This window comes from Helianthus annuus, chromosome 3, assembly GCF_002127325.2.
Source record: "Helianthus annuus cultivar XRQ/B chromosome 3, HanXRQr2.0-SUNRISE, whole genome shotgun sequence".
NCBI classification, from domain to species: domain Eukaryota; kingdom Viridiplantae; phylum Streptophyta; class Magnoliopsida; order Asterales; family Asteraceae; genus Helianthus; species Helianthus annuus.
The window spans coordinates 38845018-38860361 of NC_035435.2; the positions used below are offsets into that span (position 1 = coordinate 38845018).

The window sequence follows — 15344 nt, forward strand, 5'->3', positions numbered from 1 at the left end:
ACTGCATATGTGCATTATATGTGTACTACACATGTGCACTATACCCGTAATAGTCCACATGTGTAATACAACAAATAAAATTTATTTTATTTTATTTTTTTGAATTTTTTTTCCATTAATAAAATATAGCGATTTTTTATAAAAAAAATGTAAAAAAAAAGTTGATATGTTTTCTATGCATTTTTAGTTAGTTTTTTGGTTTTCTCATTTAAACTAGTTTTCTCATGATTCATCCCTATATATATATACCATTAGTAATAGTATCGAGATGGTGGACTTTTTACAAGATTAACAAATCATATAGTTTAGCTTGTAAGGTAAATTAAGACCTGTCACATTTAAAAACTCCTTTAAATTTGACCGTGGGAGAAACATGGACAAGGTTCCCTTAAATCACTTAACTATTGGCTTGTAATCTTAACTTTATACCAAAATTACTCATAATATTAGGACCACTTTTAAAAGAGGGTAACAGGATGTTACTTATGCCATGATTCAATACTTGATGAGCTTAGCTCATCATGATTTTTATTAACAGAATAGAATTTAAAACTATCTTACTTGAGATCACAAAGAGATATTACTTGAGCAACGGAGAGTCTTCAATGCTTGAAGATTTTATTTATTTATTATTTTACAAGTACATAAATGAGAAAAAGAGAGAGATGCCCAAAATTGGCGTGTCTCCCATATTACACAAATTACCTATTTGTACTAAGAGAAAAGATAATTGATAAGATGCTCGGGTACTCATTGGGCCCCATAGACAGCTATCTTCAATCAATTTTTTCTTTTCTTTTGATAGACACCACACATTTCTGAAAGCAGAATAAGATACTATGTTAGTGGGTATAGTCCACCATTATCTCTTTTCTACTGCTTTCATTATTGTTATAGTAATTGTTGATGCTATATAATAGCACCTATGACCCTAATCAGGTCTAAAATGCAGAGATTCCCTCATATAATAGTGGGACATTATATCTTCTTTTTCTTTTTGTCTTCTTTCTCTTTGTCAGTTTTATTTTGCGAAGACTGTTCTTGTGGGTCTTCTTGTAATTCCCCAAATTCTTCTTTCATTTTTTCCAAATATTCATTTATTTGGGTATCAAGATTCTTGTCGTCAATTTCTTCAGTTTCTTGCCCTTCTCCTATTAGACATGAGAATTGATTATATTCTTCTTGGCTGTTTGATGATATGGACATGGCTTTAGACGAATTTTCTGTTGGGAAATGTTTTTTAATTTCCCTTTTCATCTCTTCCATATAAGACTTTATAATTTTATCTTTTGAGACATCCTGCTTTTCCGTGATGACTCTTCTAGAAATTTGCTCCCATGGACTAGGAAGTTGTCTTTATTGTTTCTTTGCGATTTGCAGCTTATAATGTTCGATCTTGGTATTGATTAAATTTAAAGTTTCTTGTGCTTCTATAAGCTTGGTGGATTCCTTTGCTTGAATCATCTTGTTCCAGAACTTTGTATAACAGGTTCTTTTGAGACATGGAAAATTATCTCTTAGGATATAACCTGTAGTTGGCTTCCACTTCCAGATCCATGGAATAGAGAATCCTATAAAAAAAATACATTGAAGTTATACCTTCAAACCAAGTGTTGTTATAATTTACTTCAATAAGATCTGGTGAAACACGGACCCATTCTACATATAAACTTTTGAATGGTTCAGGCAAAATTTGAACTGTTGGTCCATATAATAGGAACCATTTTTGAAAGCAGCAGGGTATTCCTTGCTTAAACAAATTATCACTGACTTTTATAAACCAGGAATGTTTCTTCTTTGAGTTTTCGTAAAACAGACATTTTTCAAAACTCTGGATGTAATCCCAGTAATTATACTTATAAGTTTGTCTATTATTTGTCTCTGGATATATAAATTCCCTTTCTTTTAGGGTACTCAGCCCCCATTTTTGTAGAGATATGATACCCTTTATAAAAATTTTGCTGAAATTATACATATGTTTTTCCCTATCACTGGGATAAAAATGTCTAACTTCAGCTGTTTCCGTTAATTGGAGAATATTTTCATAATACTGACTGGTTTTATAAGAACTTGCATCATAGGATGCAGGATCCAAATATTTTTGCATGAGGACCCATGGGTCATCAAGAAGTTTTATATCTTCTTGATTTAGAATGATTATTTTCTTTTGCCTCTCGGTTATGAACCAAGAGTCATCTTCATCATTGTCTTGTGTCGTTGTAGCATAGGTAGGAGGTTTTGTGATCTCTTTCTCCTTTTGAGCATTTATAAGGTCCATGATCTTTTCATATAAGGGATCATTTTGATTAATTTGGATATCTCCTGTATCTGTGTTGCTTATGACCTCATTTGAGCTAGAAGCGATATTTGAAGCTATGAGTCTTCTGTTTCCTATTTGGGCTAAAACCATATCCTGCCTGTTATTATTAGCAGAATTGTAACCTCTCCCCCTATAAGGAGTCTGGCCTCTTCCATAAGAGGAGGATTTTCCTCTTCCCCTAGGAATCATAGCTGAGAAAACAAAACCATAAAAGTTATCCGCAGAAAAGTATAATTTCCTTATCATACAAGGCTTTTATTCTACCCTGTGCTTCATAAATTGTCTTATAATAAGACCTGATACTCATTTCTTTATGAAGAGGATGTTGAGTAAAATCATGTCTGATGTTATTGATTCTGATCATTTGATTTCTTATAATTAGATCCTGAATATTCATGTCATCCCATATTTTATGAATTTAGATTTTCAGAGGGCCTTTAATTTTCATCTAGATATTCCCTGGAAAGAAAATCACGAAGACTTTTATCACTCCCCTTTTTATATGATATCTCGAAATCAAATGGGGCTAATTGGGATTGCCATCTAGCAAACATTTGCTTAGATACATCATGTTTGAAGTCCTTATTGAACATAAACTTAGCTGCTTGGCAATCTGTTTTTATTAAAAAAAATTTGATTGTATAAATCATCTTGAAATTTTAAGACGCATTTTAAAATAGCTAGTATCTCTTTTGCTATAGTAGCGTAGTTCTTTTGACTTTCTATCCATTTTCCCGAATGAAACCTTACAAGATATTCTTGTTTATTATGAGGAGAAATTTGTTTTAATATGCCTCCATACCCTATTTCTGAGGCATCTATTTCAACTATCTTTTCCCAATTAGGATTTGCAATAGACAAATAAGGAAGATTAGAAACTTTCTGTTTATTTTAATAACTGCCTAGGTATGATTTTCATTCTAAGGTTTGGGACTCTTTTTTAATCTATCATATAATATAAACGAATCTCAAGCCAAGTTTTCATAATAAAGAGCTATATAATTTAGGCTCCCTAGAAATCTTTGAAGCTGATTTTTATCTATAATTTTGTCTGGAAATCTATTAGCAAATTCGATACTTCTATTAATAGGAATTATCTTTGCTTTTTCTATAATATGTCCGAAAAATCTGATATTTGTTTGGAATAACATCATTTTGGGACTAGAAACAACCAACCCATTTCTTATAATAATATCTTTAAATAAATTTAAATGTTTAAAATGGGTTTCAATATCTTTTGAAAATACTAAAATATCATCTATATAAACTATTATAAAGTTTGAGAAAGGAATGAATATATCATTCATAATCTTTTGAAATTCTGAAGGAGCATTTTTGAGACCGAAAGGCATAACATTCCATTCATATTGTCCGAAAGGAACATGAAAAGCTGTCTTATATCTATCCTTCTGATCTATCTGGATTTGCCAATATCCTGATTTTAAATCAAATTTTGAAAATATTAGTGCGTCATATAACCTATCTAGTAAGTCTTTCTTGTTTGGAATTGGATACCTTATCCACTTTAAAACTCTGTTTAAAGGTTTATAGTTTATAACTAGTCTTGGAACACCTCTTTCTTGTTCCGAATGTTTGTTCACATAAAAAGCAGTACATGACCATGGTGACTTGGAAGGATTTATTAATCCCTTTTGTTGAAGAGAGGCTATTTCCTTTTTGCATAATTCTAAATATTCAGAATTCATTTGACAAGGTCTTGCCTTAGTTGGAACATTCCTTTTCATAAGGAAGAGAGACTATATGTTGTTTTCTATTCCAAAAAGCATTTGGATGATCATTACATATTTCATTATTAAATTGTTCTTTATTAATTCAATTTTTTATATGAGTTTTGGATTTTTTAAATTATCTTCTATTGTATGTATATTGATTTCTTCTTTAAGAAAATTTATTTGATTTATCTTTGCCTGTATTAAGATTTCATTTATCATTTTTTTTTCAATAGGTTGAGTTATAAACTTAAAATGAATGTTTTTCCCTTATAAGTTGCTGAAAACCCTTTGTGGTCAACTTCTCTTAAAGGAAATATCTTGTTTAAAAAGGGGGTTCCTAAAATAGCTTCATTTGAAATGTTTTAACAAGGACAAATAAAATGGGGACACATTCCCCGTTATTACAAATTTTTACATTGGGGAGTTTATATTTAACTCCCATATCCTTTTTATCAGCTGCTTTTAAAACCTATGTAGTTTTTTTAAAATATTTTGTAGGAATAAGACCTTCTCTTAAGCAATTTAAATCTGCTCCCGAGTCTATAAGAGCAATAAAATCCTTTTGGAAACTGTTTTCGATTAGCAAGGTTTTATTTTTACTAACCATTTTTTAGAAATAATAGTTTTCATAGCTTGCAGATATTTCTCATTTGTATTAATTTCTTTTCCTTCTTTATTATCATCTTTTTTAAACAACTGTGCCCATGTAGAAGGTTTTAACGAGGTCTCTTCTGTATTTGATACTTCAGCATGTTTTTCAAGATTTAATATTCTTTTTTCAAAATCGAAATTTTGTTTTTTTTTAAATTTATTATTTCTCCTTTTAATCTTATAATCTCAACCTTTAAATCCTCAGGGGTTGAAGAGGATTTTTCTTTTTTATTATTTAATAGGTTATGAACATATTTCATCGAATAAGGACCTTCCGGTTCTTCAATATTATTTTCTTGGTATATCATATCAAGAATTTTGATTTTTTTTTTTCAGGATTTTTTATTCTTTTAAGAACATCTTCCAAAGTCTTGCTAGTCAAGACATTAATCTCACTACTTTCTCCTGTATTAATCTCATTGTCTTGAAATTGAGATATGATTCTATATATCATGTCATCTGTTTTTTCTTCTTTACAACAATTTTCACAATCCTCAGAATTTGAAGTTGGATCGGAATCATAATCGGTAGATTCTTCTGATTCAAAGATTTTATATAATTCACTTTTGGTTTCTTCTTCAATATTTTGATTATTAATTTTCTTTTTCATATTTCTTCTTTGGTAACATTTATTTGCCATGTGGCCTTTCTTTTTACATATATAACATGTTGGTGTCCAATTTTCTTTTCTAGTTTGCTTTCTCCTATAATGTTTTTCTCTTCTTTTCTGGAAATATTTATCCCTAGAAGATTTCTTATGATATATATAATTTTCTCTTCCTTTTGTTTCTTTAGTACATTCCATACCAAATTGTTCACAGAATTGACCCAATTGTCTTTTTTCTGTTAAATTATGCTTTTTAATTTGGTGGTTTAACTTTAATTCGTTGCATAAAGCTAATCCTTCTTGAACACAGACTCCTATAAGTCTTCCGTAGGTATAATTATCATATAAAATCTGAACATTATCTCCTCTAAGAGTCTTTCTAACTCTTACCGCAAATAGAGGAGGAAGTCCATCAATAAATTTTGATTTCCAATGAGGACTATTATTTTCTTGGAGCTCAAAAACTCTGCTTAAGAAAACATCCTTATACCATCTAAATGATGTTAAAGTGTTGCATCTTAGGCCATTTAATAATGTTCTTATTGTTTCAGAATTATCTGACCATCTTCCAGTAAAATGTTCTATAATTGTAACTATTAAAGTCTAGACAGCATCAGAGATATCCGTTTCATTTTCCTTTTTAACATGACTGTAAATTTGAGCTTGATTTTCTGGTTTTATATAATTATCCCACCATCCTTTTAATTGACCCGTAAATCCTGCAGTTATCATTTTACAAACAGTACTATCAGTATTTTGATTATTCTTTGCTATTGTTGCATACATCATCATCCGATGTGTCATCATATATATTTGCCTATCAATGTATCCGTCTAGGTTCCATTCATAAATGGATTTTCCATTATAGGAATTAGTGATCTCATATTATTGCTCCTCATGGAGTACATCTTGAGGGATTGGCCTAGGATAGTAAAACATTCTTTGCCTTGGTTTATCTGCAAATTTTGTATTATATGATCCGGATTTCCCTCTGTTGTCTAACTTTTTAATAGAATTAGTATCATCACTGAAATCCTCTTCTTCTTCTAAAGCATTTAGTTCTGTTTTAGAAAGTTTTTCTCTGATAGTTTCTATAAGTTGATCTAAAGGTTTTACCTTTTAATCTTCTATTTCTGGAGGTGGTTGAATAGTTGGCTGAACTTTTATAAAGTTGTCTTCTTTTGTATTACTTGTTTCTCCTTTTTCATAATTTTGATTTTCTATATATTTCTCAAGTTTGTTATTCGTTTCATGAAGGAGATCCGAAATATTTATGAGGCACAAGTTCGTATAGTTGTTCTGTTTTATTATTTGGTTTATATGAAGAATAGTTGCTTGAAGAGAATCATTGCTTATTAATTTTTTTAAAGCAGAGAAATATATTTCTTCGTTTTCTCTTTTTAGTTCAAAATCTTATGTAGGAGGAAATACTGATTTTACAATAGTACCTGTCGCTAATTTGTAATTCTTTTCTATTACGGAAACATATTTCTGTGAATATTTATTAATGAACCAGACAGGAAATTCTATGATTTGTTGGATATTATCAAGATACTTATAAAATTCTTTCCCAATTCTAAATCTTTCTTCTCTATGAAAAGATTCCATAAACCAATTTTTAAAAGGTTTCCATTTTTCATTTCTATATTTTTCGCATATCTGCTTCCTAGCAGCAGATCCTGGACTAAAATCAAAAGGTTTACTATTCATTTATAAATTAAAACTCATTTGAGAGACTGTATCATCCTCTCTTACTTGGTGGTAAACACCTGAAACTAAATTATCGTTATTAATATTTAAATTTTCTACTCTATTAACTTTCATTTGAGAAGTGGAAGCTCTTGATGGTTCTGGAAATTCTACTTTATAATCTAAGGGTGAAATATAAGATTTTGCAGATTTAGATTTCATAAATCTTTGTGAAATCGAATCATTTGAATCATTTTCTTCAAATTCTATCTCAATATTTCCTTCAGGGGTTTCGATAAGTTTACTTAACCTATGTTTTATTTGTGGTTGTTTTTTAATTGCTTTATCTATGACCCATGTTTCAGGAAAGGTTATTTCTTCCCACTTAACTGGTCTCCTAATAGAAATATTTGATTTCCCGTAATTTGTCTCTATTAGAATTGTTTCATTATTTTGTTTGTTTATTCTTTTGCATCTAGCATTCATAGTAGTCAACAATCTAAAATATATTCTATAACAAATACAAATTATTTCTGATCCCAGAGCATAATTATAGCGATGAGTTTTAACATATAAAGTTAAGGCATCATCTACATTATGATCAGATAAAGATAGGTGTAGGTCTGGGTATACATCAAAATATACCGGACCATGTGCTAAACTAGTCTCTATAATTCCCATTAGGGATTGTTTCCAATTTAAGTTACAAGCATCTCGTAATACTGCTATGAAACTCTCTGGTAACCCTTGTAGAGTTAAAGGTTTAAAAGCCACCAGGACTAAACCTATATGAATAAAATTATAATCTTGTTTGTATCTGACTAAATCGGAAAGATTTAATAGTTTTATTATCATTTCTTCATTACTAATTGAAACAAATTCTTCAGTTGTCTTAACAACTTGTTTTGTCTTTAGGAAGCTTTCAAAACTTCCGATTTGGTATATGACCTTTGGATTTATACACTACAAGAAAACTGGGTTTTTAGTACACGTAAAAGCGTCCTAAGATGCTATTTTATAGGACCTTTAATTTAATAGGACCAATGGTAAAAGCGTTTCATGTAAAGGGGTCGTAAAAAGTCTCGGAACTAAAAAAGCGTCCTAACATCTCAAATAAGATTATGAAACCAATTTTATGGTCGCATAATATGTCTTTGAACAACCAAAATAGTGTCCTAATAAAAACATATTAGGACACTTTTACGATGTTCTAACATGTGCTTAGATACTTTTAATCTTTTGATACACTTACAAGCGTCCTTAGAAATTAATTGATAGGACCCTTAAGATGTAACATTATAGCTAATTTAGTACCTAGAAAAGGGTCCTAATATACCAAATAAGATCATGAAACCAATTTTACGGTCGCATAATATGTATATAGACAACTTAAATAGCATCCAAAAAAGAACATATTAGGACACTTTTACAATGTTCTAATATGTGATTACCTACTTTTAATCTTTTGATACACATACAAGCGTCCTTAAAAATTAATTTATAGGACCCTTGTGGTGTAACGTTATAGCTACTTTAATATCAAGAAAATGGTCCTAATATCCCAAATGAGATTATAAAACCAATTTTATAAATAGACCATCAACATATGACATCCTAATAGTTATTGTATAAAATCAACTAATGAAAGAAATAAAACTTCATTATATTTCAAAAAAGCATGTTCATAACAAAAAACACTAACCATAAATAAGTTATAACATTATCTAACATAAAGTCTTAACATTTAACAAAGAAAGTAAAAGCAATTAAATGAAATAAGAAGCATAAAATCTTGAGTCATCATGCGTCCTCAATCCTCATGGACTACCTACAAATAAACCATCCATGTATAAGCATTAAGTTCCATGATATTAAAATTATTTGTATCACAAATTTAACAAATGCATACCGAGATGAATGGATAGGGCCATGCGATGGATGCGCCAATACAATCTTGAATTGTAGAAAATAAACCATATGGTCTTACCAAGTTTTCATCTTTTTTTATTGGTACTTGAACGTTTACCTCACACCATTCTGGTCCAATCTCTGTACCACCAACTAGGTCATTTGGGTCCAAGCTCTGGATTCTTCCTCTTGCTACAATCTCGGTAGAGTTTAGAATGCTTTTGAGGAAAACTTCATCTCCGACCTAGATTTTAGTTTTCAACAAATATTTATTAAACTCTAGTCATAATAGTGCAAAAAATCATTTTACAAAAAAAAATTAATAAATTTTTACACTAGCAGGCTAAAATGTTTATAGAAAAACTAAGGAAAATTGGTTTTAAAGATTTATATAGAAAAATACCCGTAAACGTTGATGTCCATTGGTTACATTGGGGAAATGTTGTGATGCAAGAGGTTGAACACTGGAACCACCCCTCGACCCTTCCATCTCTGATACTTGGGCTCGTAACTGGACCACAGTACTAGTAAGTTCTTCACATTGAGACTTCAATTGGATGTTTTCTCTATGACATGCTGAACGACTTGGTATTACACCCCAAACATCAGCAGCACGAACACCCAGACCATACATAACCGCATCACCATTTCGATCATTACCCATTACTTTAGAAAAAACATCATCTGGTCCAGGCTTATCGATCGAGCCCTCGGGAAGATTAGAACTAAGTTGTTGCATCTGTGCCTATATTAGACATAGTCACAAAAATAAGGTATGTATTTTTAACAGCATCAAGAACACACAGAAAAAATATGTGTATGAATATATAAGCATATTACTTACAATTGCATTTGAAGCTTCCAAATTTTTGGTAGTTCCATCTTTGGAGAAACATGCACGAAACATTTCCAATCGACTTGGATCTTGTCCCTTAGATGCCTGTTTGAATAGAAAGAAAATAAGTATTAACAATGGATATCGACATGCTACATTAACAATTGCACTATCTCATACAATCACCTTTAGCTCTTCGCGGACTCGAGCATAACTTTTTTTACCCGTTACTTGAAACATCTTCTTCTTTGCCCGATTCGCCTTGTTTTTTTCACTTACGAGCTTCAGTAGACAAGTGAAATTTCAGAATGGGAAATAAACTAATGTTATTTAAAGTGGTAGGCTATTTCATACCTTAGACTTTTCTTTATTCCAATACTTCACAAGTTTCTTCCATTGTTTTTTTTGCACTTGTTTTGGCCTAGAACTTATTTGTTCCTTCAGTGACAAAGACGGATCATGGTATAGTTCCTTAATTCTTGCCCTCCAGTTCTTCACCTTCCGCCCAAATGATTGCAATATCCAGCCTTTTGCAACTTCAGGAATATCAAATTTTGTCTAAAAATGAAACAGGTTACATGAGAAAACAAATACCTAAGTCATTAACATACATATTTTTAATTATGTACCTTTAAGAGTGCAACCAACGCTTCTTTTTTGGCGGCCTTAACTTTATTCCATGGTTTATAAATCGGACAATACTTTCCACTCCTTGAAAGGGTTCCCATGAAATGGGTCAGTTGACTACTTTTGTCATTAATAGGTTGTCCGTGTTCATTAACTAAAATAGGAATTCTATCCCCTTTTTCTTGGGCCCAAACCTTTGGCATACGCGTTGGTCCTCTCACTCTTTTACGTACATTCCGAACTACAAAAAGTGAAAATGATTTACAAAGTACATGTATACATTAAAAATACTAAATATATGATTTAACAAAAAAAATGAAGCAAACAAGTAGATCAAATAAACCTGCTTCATTTTCTTGTTGTGAAACTTCATGCTCTTCTTCATTTTCTGGAACTTCACGTTCTTCTTCAACCAGTTCATCGTTCTGATTTTCTAAATCATTCACCTTTTCCAAATCTTCCGTGTCTTTATCTCCATCATCTTTAAAACTATCTTGTTCTTGATAACCTTCATTCATATCTATATCTTCAATATCATCAGATTCAACATCATCTTGTTCTTCATTAATATCTATAGTTACAAAAAAAGTAAGCATCAAAAACAGTTAATTGAATCTAGACATAATATTAATTAAATTTCATACATAAAATATTTGAAAAACAAACATAGGTACCATGAAATCTCATGTCACGCTCCCCGTGGTCATCATCGTTGTCAACTGCTAATAACTTTCTCTTAGCTACAATTGATCTCCCTCTTGTATCAATTACTCGTCCCTTTTGCATATGAGATTCTGAAGTTGTTAGCACACGGGAGACAGTCGGAGCAATGAATCGTTTCTGTGCTAAATTAGTATATCTTTTCAGGGACTGCGGAGCAATGTATGTTCGACGTTGTTTCTGTAAGTCGAATTGTTAGAGAAGAAACCCAAAGAAATTATATTATGAGTATTTGATATTAGTACCTTTTTAAAGATTTTTGTAGCAGCTTCTTGATAATCTTGCTCAACATCAACATCAGAACCAAGCATATACTCAACATCTATATCTTTCTCGCTCGTATCCATTGATTTCTTTTTCTTTTTCTTTGTTTTGTCACTCTCTACTAGACTTGTCAAAGAATTAGCAATATTTTTCAATCCCAAAGCTTGTAATTTTTTTTGGTTCTCTTGAACCCTTGACATTCTACTCTTTTCATAAGGATTCATCTGTCTTTTGGAGCTTTGTCCTTGCATACTTTTATCTTCCATTACTGGTGTATACAAAAAAAGAAAAATCTCATTAAATAATTTATAAAAGGCCCAAATAAATAAGAAATAAAGATTTATAAAAAGAAAGATAAAAGAATAAAAACTAAAAATAAAATACATATCTTTTAAATACTAGCTTTCATAAAAATATTTACAGCCATAGATATTTACAGTCAACGTAAATACTAGCTTTCATAAAAATATTTACGGTTATTGTATGACCTAAGGAAGATAATAAGAGAATTAGGACTTAGTTATGATAAAATTGTTGCATGTCCTAATGATTGTATGCTGTACTGGAAAGAAAACAGTAAGAAAACAGAATGTGATATATGTCATACGTCAAGGTATAAAGTAAATGAAAATGATCCTGATGATGAGTTAACCATACCTGATACGGATAAGAAGATTGGAGCAAAGGTTTTACGTCATTTTCCGCTCATACCACGGCTGCAAAGGTTGTTTATGTCATCTAAAACTGCTGCCTCCATGAGATGGCATGAAGAGAGTCGCACGAAAGATGGTTACTTGAGACATCCTGCTGATTCCCCAGCTTGGAAAACATTTGATTTTAATTATCCTGATTTTGCTAGCGAGTCTCGTAATGTCAGGCTTGGTTTAGCGAGTGATGGGTTTAACCCTTTTAGAACAATGAGTGTTTCTCATAGTACATGGCCTGTTGTTTTGATGCCATATAATATACCTCCTTGGATGTGCATGAAACAACCTTATTTCTTTTTATCTTTACTTATACCTGGCCCATCAGCTCCTGGGAACAATATAGATGTTTATATGGAACCGTTAGTGGCTGAGCTACAGGAGTTATGGGATATTAATGGAGTATAGACTTATGATGCATCGACAAAGAGTAACTTTAAGATGCGTGCTTCTTTGTTATGGACGATAAGTGACTTTCCCGCTTATGCGAATTTATCCGGATGGAGCACAAAAGGAAAACTTTCATGCCCTTGCTGCCATAAACATACAAAATCACAACGCTTAACTCATGGCAACAAATATTGTTTCATGGGACATCGTCGATATCTTCCAGGTGATCATGCTTTTCGAAAAGATAAGAAGTCTTTTGATGGCACAAAAGAAATGGAGAGGCAACCACGTGGCTTAACAGGATCAGAAGTACTTGATGAGCTAAATGGTTTTGAAATTAAATTTGGAAAACTTGTGAAGACCAACCCTGATCTACCATTTAACTGGAAGAAGAGAAGCATTTTTTTTGAGTTACCAGACCAAGGATCATTTAAAAGCACGCCTTGATTTGCAAGAAATGGGTATTAGACCTGAACTTCATCCTAAAGTTCAGAATAACAACAAAGTGTATTTGCCACCTGCTTGTTTCTCAATGGATAAAAAAGAGAAAGATATATTTTGTCGTGTTCTTAAAAAGGTTAAAGTTCCAGATGGTTATGCAGCTAATATATCAAGATGCGTAGAGTTAAAACCTCCAAAACTGTTTGGCCTTAAAAGTCACGATAGCCATATTTTGATGCAACAGTTGCTTCCCATTGCTTTGCGAAACGTGTTACCTAAGCACGTGCGTTATCCTGTGATGAAGCTATGTCGTTACTACAAACAGTTATGCTCAAAAGTTCTTAATCCAAATGATCTGGTTCAAATGGAAAATGAGATTGGAAAAATCCTTTGTGATTTAGAAAGGATTTTTCCGCCATCATTCTTTGATGTCATGGTTCATCTTTCGGTTCATCTTGCTTCAGAGGCCAAATTAGGAGGGACAGTTCATTACCGTTGGATGTATCCAATCGAGAGGTGCGCGTTCATATTTTATTAAATACTTTTTTTAAAGATAATATTGAATCTGATCTTAATATTTTTTTATCACTCAGGTATTTATCTACATTAAAATCTTACGTCAAAAATAGGAGTAAACCCGAGGGTTCCATTGCAGAAGGATATTTAGCTGAAGAATGTTTGTCATTTTGTTCATTGTACATATCAAGTGATGTCGAGACCATACATAATAAGACAAGTCGGAATTATGATGACGGTGGTTTCGAGGATATTTTGCCTATCTTTTCTATGTCGGGTCGGCCGATTGGTGCTACAGTGGTAGAGATACTTGACCTTGACATTTTGGCTAAAGCACATTCATATGTGTTATTCAATTGTAGTGAAGTTGATGAATTTCGAACGTAAGTTCTTATTTAGAAGTTGTGAGTTTCGTTTATTATATTATATTTAAAATTGTTTTTGTTGTTATCATCATTATCATCTTTTGACGTTGCAGAGAACATCTGACTAATGTTCGTCATGAAAATCGGAAATTACGTGAGCGTGAGATTCAGCGTTTACATAGTGAGACTTTTGAGTCGTGGTTTCAAGATCATGTACGGAATAGACATAGATGTATTACTTTTAAAATTCAATTTTAATGATATAACGTTTTCAAGCTTCTAATCGCTAAATGTATAACGAAAAAATTAACACATCTTGCCTTAATTCAGGTTGAGGAGCTGCATACCAGAGGGGATCATAGAATCACAGAAGATCTAAGAAACTTGGCAAGTGGCCCAGCTGAGTTTGTGAAAAAATATAAGGGATTTATCATAAATGGTTTCCGATTTCACACAAAAGATCTGGAACAGAATAGGAAAACACAAAATAGCGGAGTTATGCTTGAGGCCATGACTAATAGCTTCTCAAGTGCTAAAGATAACAATCCTGTCATGGGAGATGTAACATACTATGGGGTTTTGAATGATATCATTGAGTTGGAATATGCTGTTGACAGGAAAGTAGTTTTGTTCCATTGTGATTGGATCTCGAATGGTTCAAGGAAAAAGCAAGATGAGAATGGGTTTACTCTACTCAATTTTGAAGGTTTGAACCCTCATAACGACCCTTTTATACTAGCTTGTCAAGCACAACAAGTATTTTATGTTGCAGATCGTGTTGACAAAGGATGGAAAGTTGTGATCAAGACAACGCCTAGAGATTCTTATGACATGAATGAACAAACATGTCTTGAGAATGTCGAAACACATTTGCAGAGTGACACATCTACGGGTCCTCAACTTGATGAAAATATGAATATTGAATTGGTTAGAAGGGGTTTAAATGGGACCGTTGTTGACAAAAATACCTTAGTTTTTGATGGAGATGAAGATCTATTTGAAGCTGCTTCATGATTTCAATTAGTTATTTAGTAATATGATTTCTTTCATCGCATATTCAATACTTGTATTTGATTTTTTTTTTCTGCATCGCTGATAATAATTATTTTTTCATCGCTATTGCTTGTTTTTTAATAGTTATGTATATGTGAACATATATGTTCATAACTAGTACATCTGCTGGGTTAGATCAGATCTTGCCTTGGATGTTCTATCATAAAGTACTTGGGGTTGGAACTCACTTGGAATAGATGGAGTAGTTTTGACTTGTCATGTTTGGGCTAGACAAAAATTCTTATGTACTTTAATGTAATGGTGTAACCGTGGGGTTTGGATGGTGTATACCCCAACACCTTGCTCGGTTTTAATTTATGAATGAAAGTTTGAGTTGGCCATTCAAACAAAATTTGATTGAGTTTGTGTCGCACTTTCAACCATAGATAACCACAACCCAGGATGGAAATGAATGTAGCAGGATGAATGATGAAACTTTAGTTTCAAAATTATTGTTTGTTTACTACCATCTCGTGTAATCACGGGTCAATAACCTACTGTTATTATAAAACTCTAGCGAA

The 15344-nt window shown here is 31.9% G+C and overlaps 2 protein-coding genes across 2 annotated transcripts; one reads left to right on the plus strand and one right to left on the minus strand.

Annotated features, from left to right (window-relative positions):
• Positions 1-8642: 8642 nt before the first annotated feature.
• Positions 8643-11618, minus strand: LOC110878281. The gene is made up of 10 exons (XM_022126562.2): positions 11336-11618; positions 11045-11270; positions 10714-10941; positions 10373-10611; positions 10098-10301; positions 9930-10025; positions 9753-9848; positions 9312-9653; positions 8910-9152; positions 8643-8828 (listed from the first exon to the last, which is right to left on the minus strand). The coding sequence occupies exons 1-10, from the start codon at positions 11603-11605 to the stop codon at positions 8811-8813; spliced, it is 1962 nt and encodes a 653-aa protein (XP_021982254.2). The 5' UTR covers positions 11606-11618; the 3' UTR covers positions 8643-8810.
• A 1252-nt stretch (positions 11619-12870) lies between these two features.
• On the plus strand, positions 12871-14889 carry LOC110876162. Its single transcript, XM_022124338.2, has 4 exons — positions 12871-13405; positions 13483-13788; positions 13884-13983; positions 14101-14889. Exons 1-4 carry the CDS (start codon positions 12906-12908, stop codon positions 14782-14784), a joined length of 1590 nt encoding a protein of 529 aa, XP_021980030.1. The 5' UTR covers positions 12871-12905; the 3' UTR covers positions 14785-14889.
• The last annotated feature ends 455 nt before the right edge of the window (positions 14890-15344 follow it).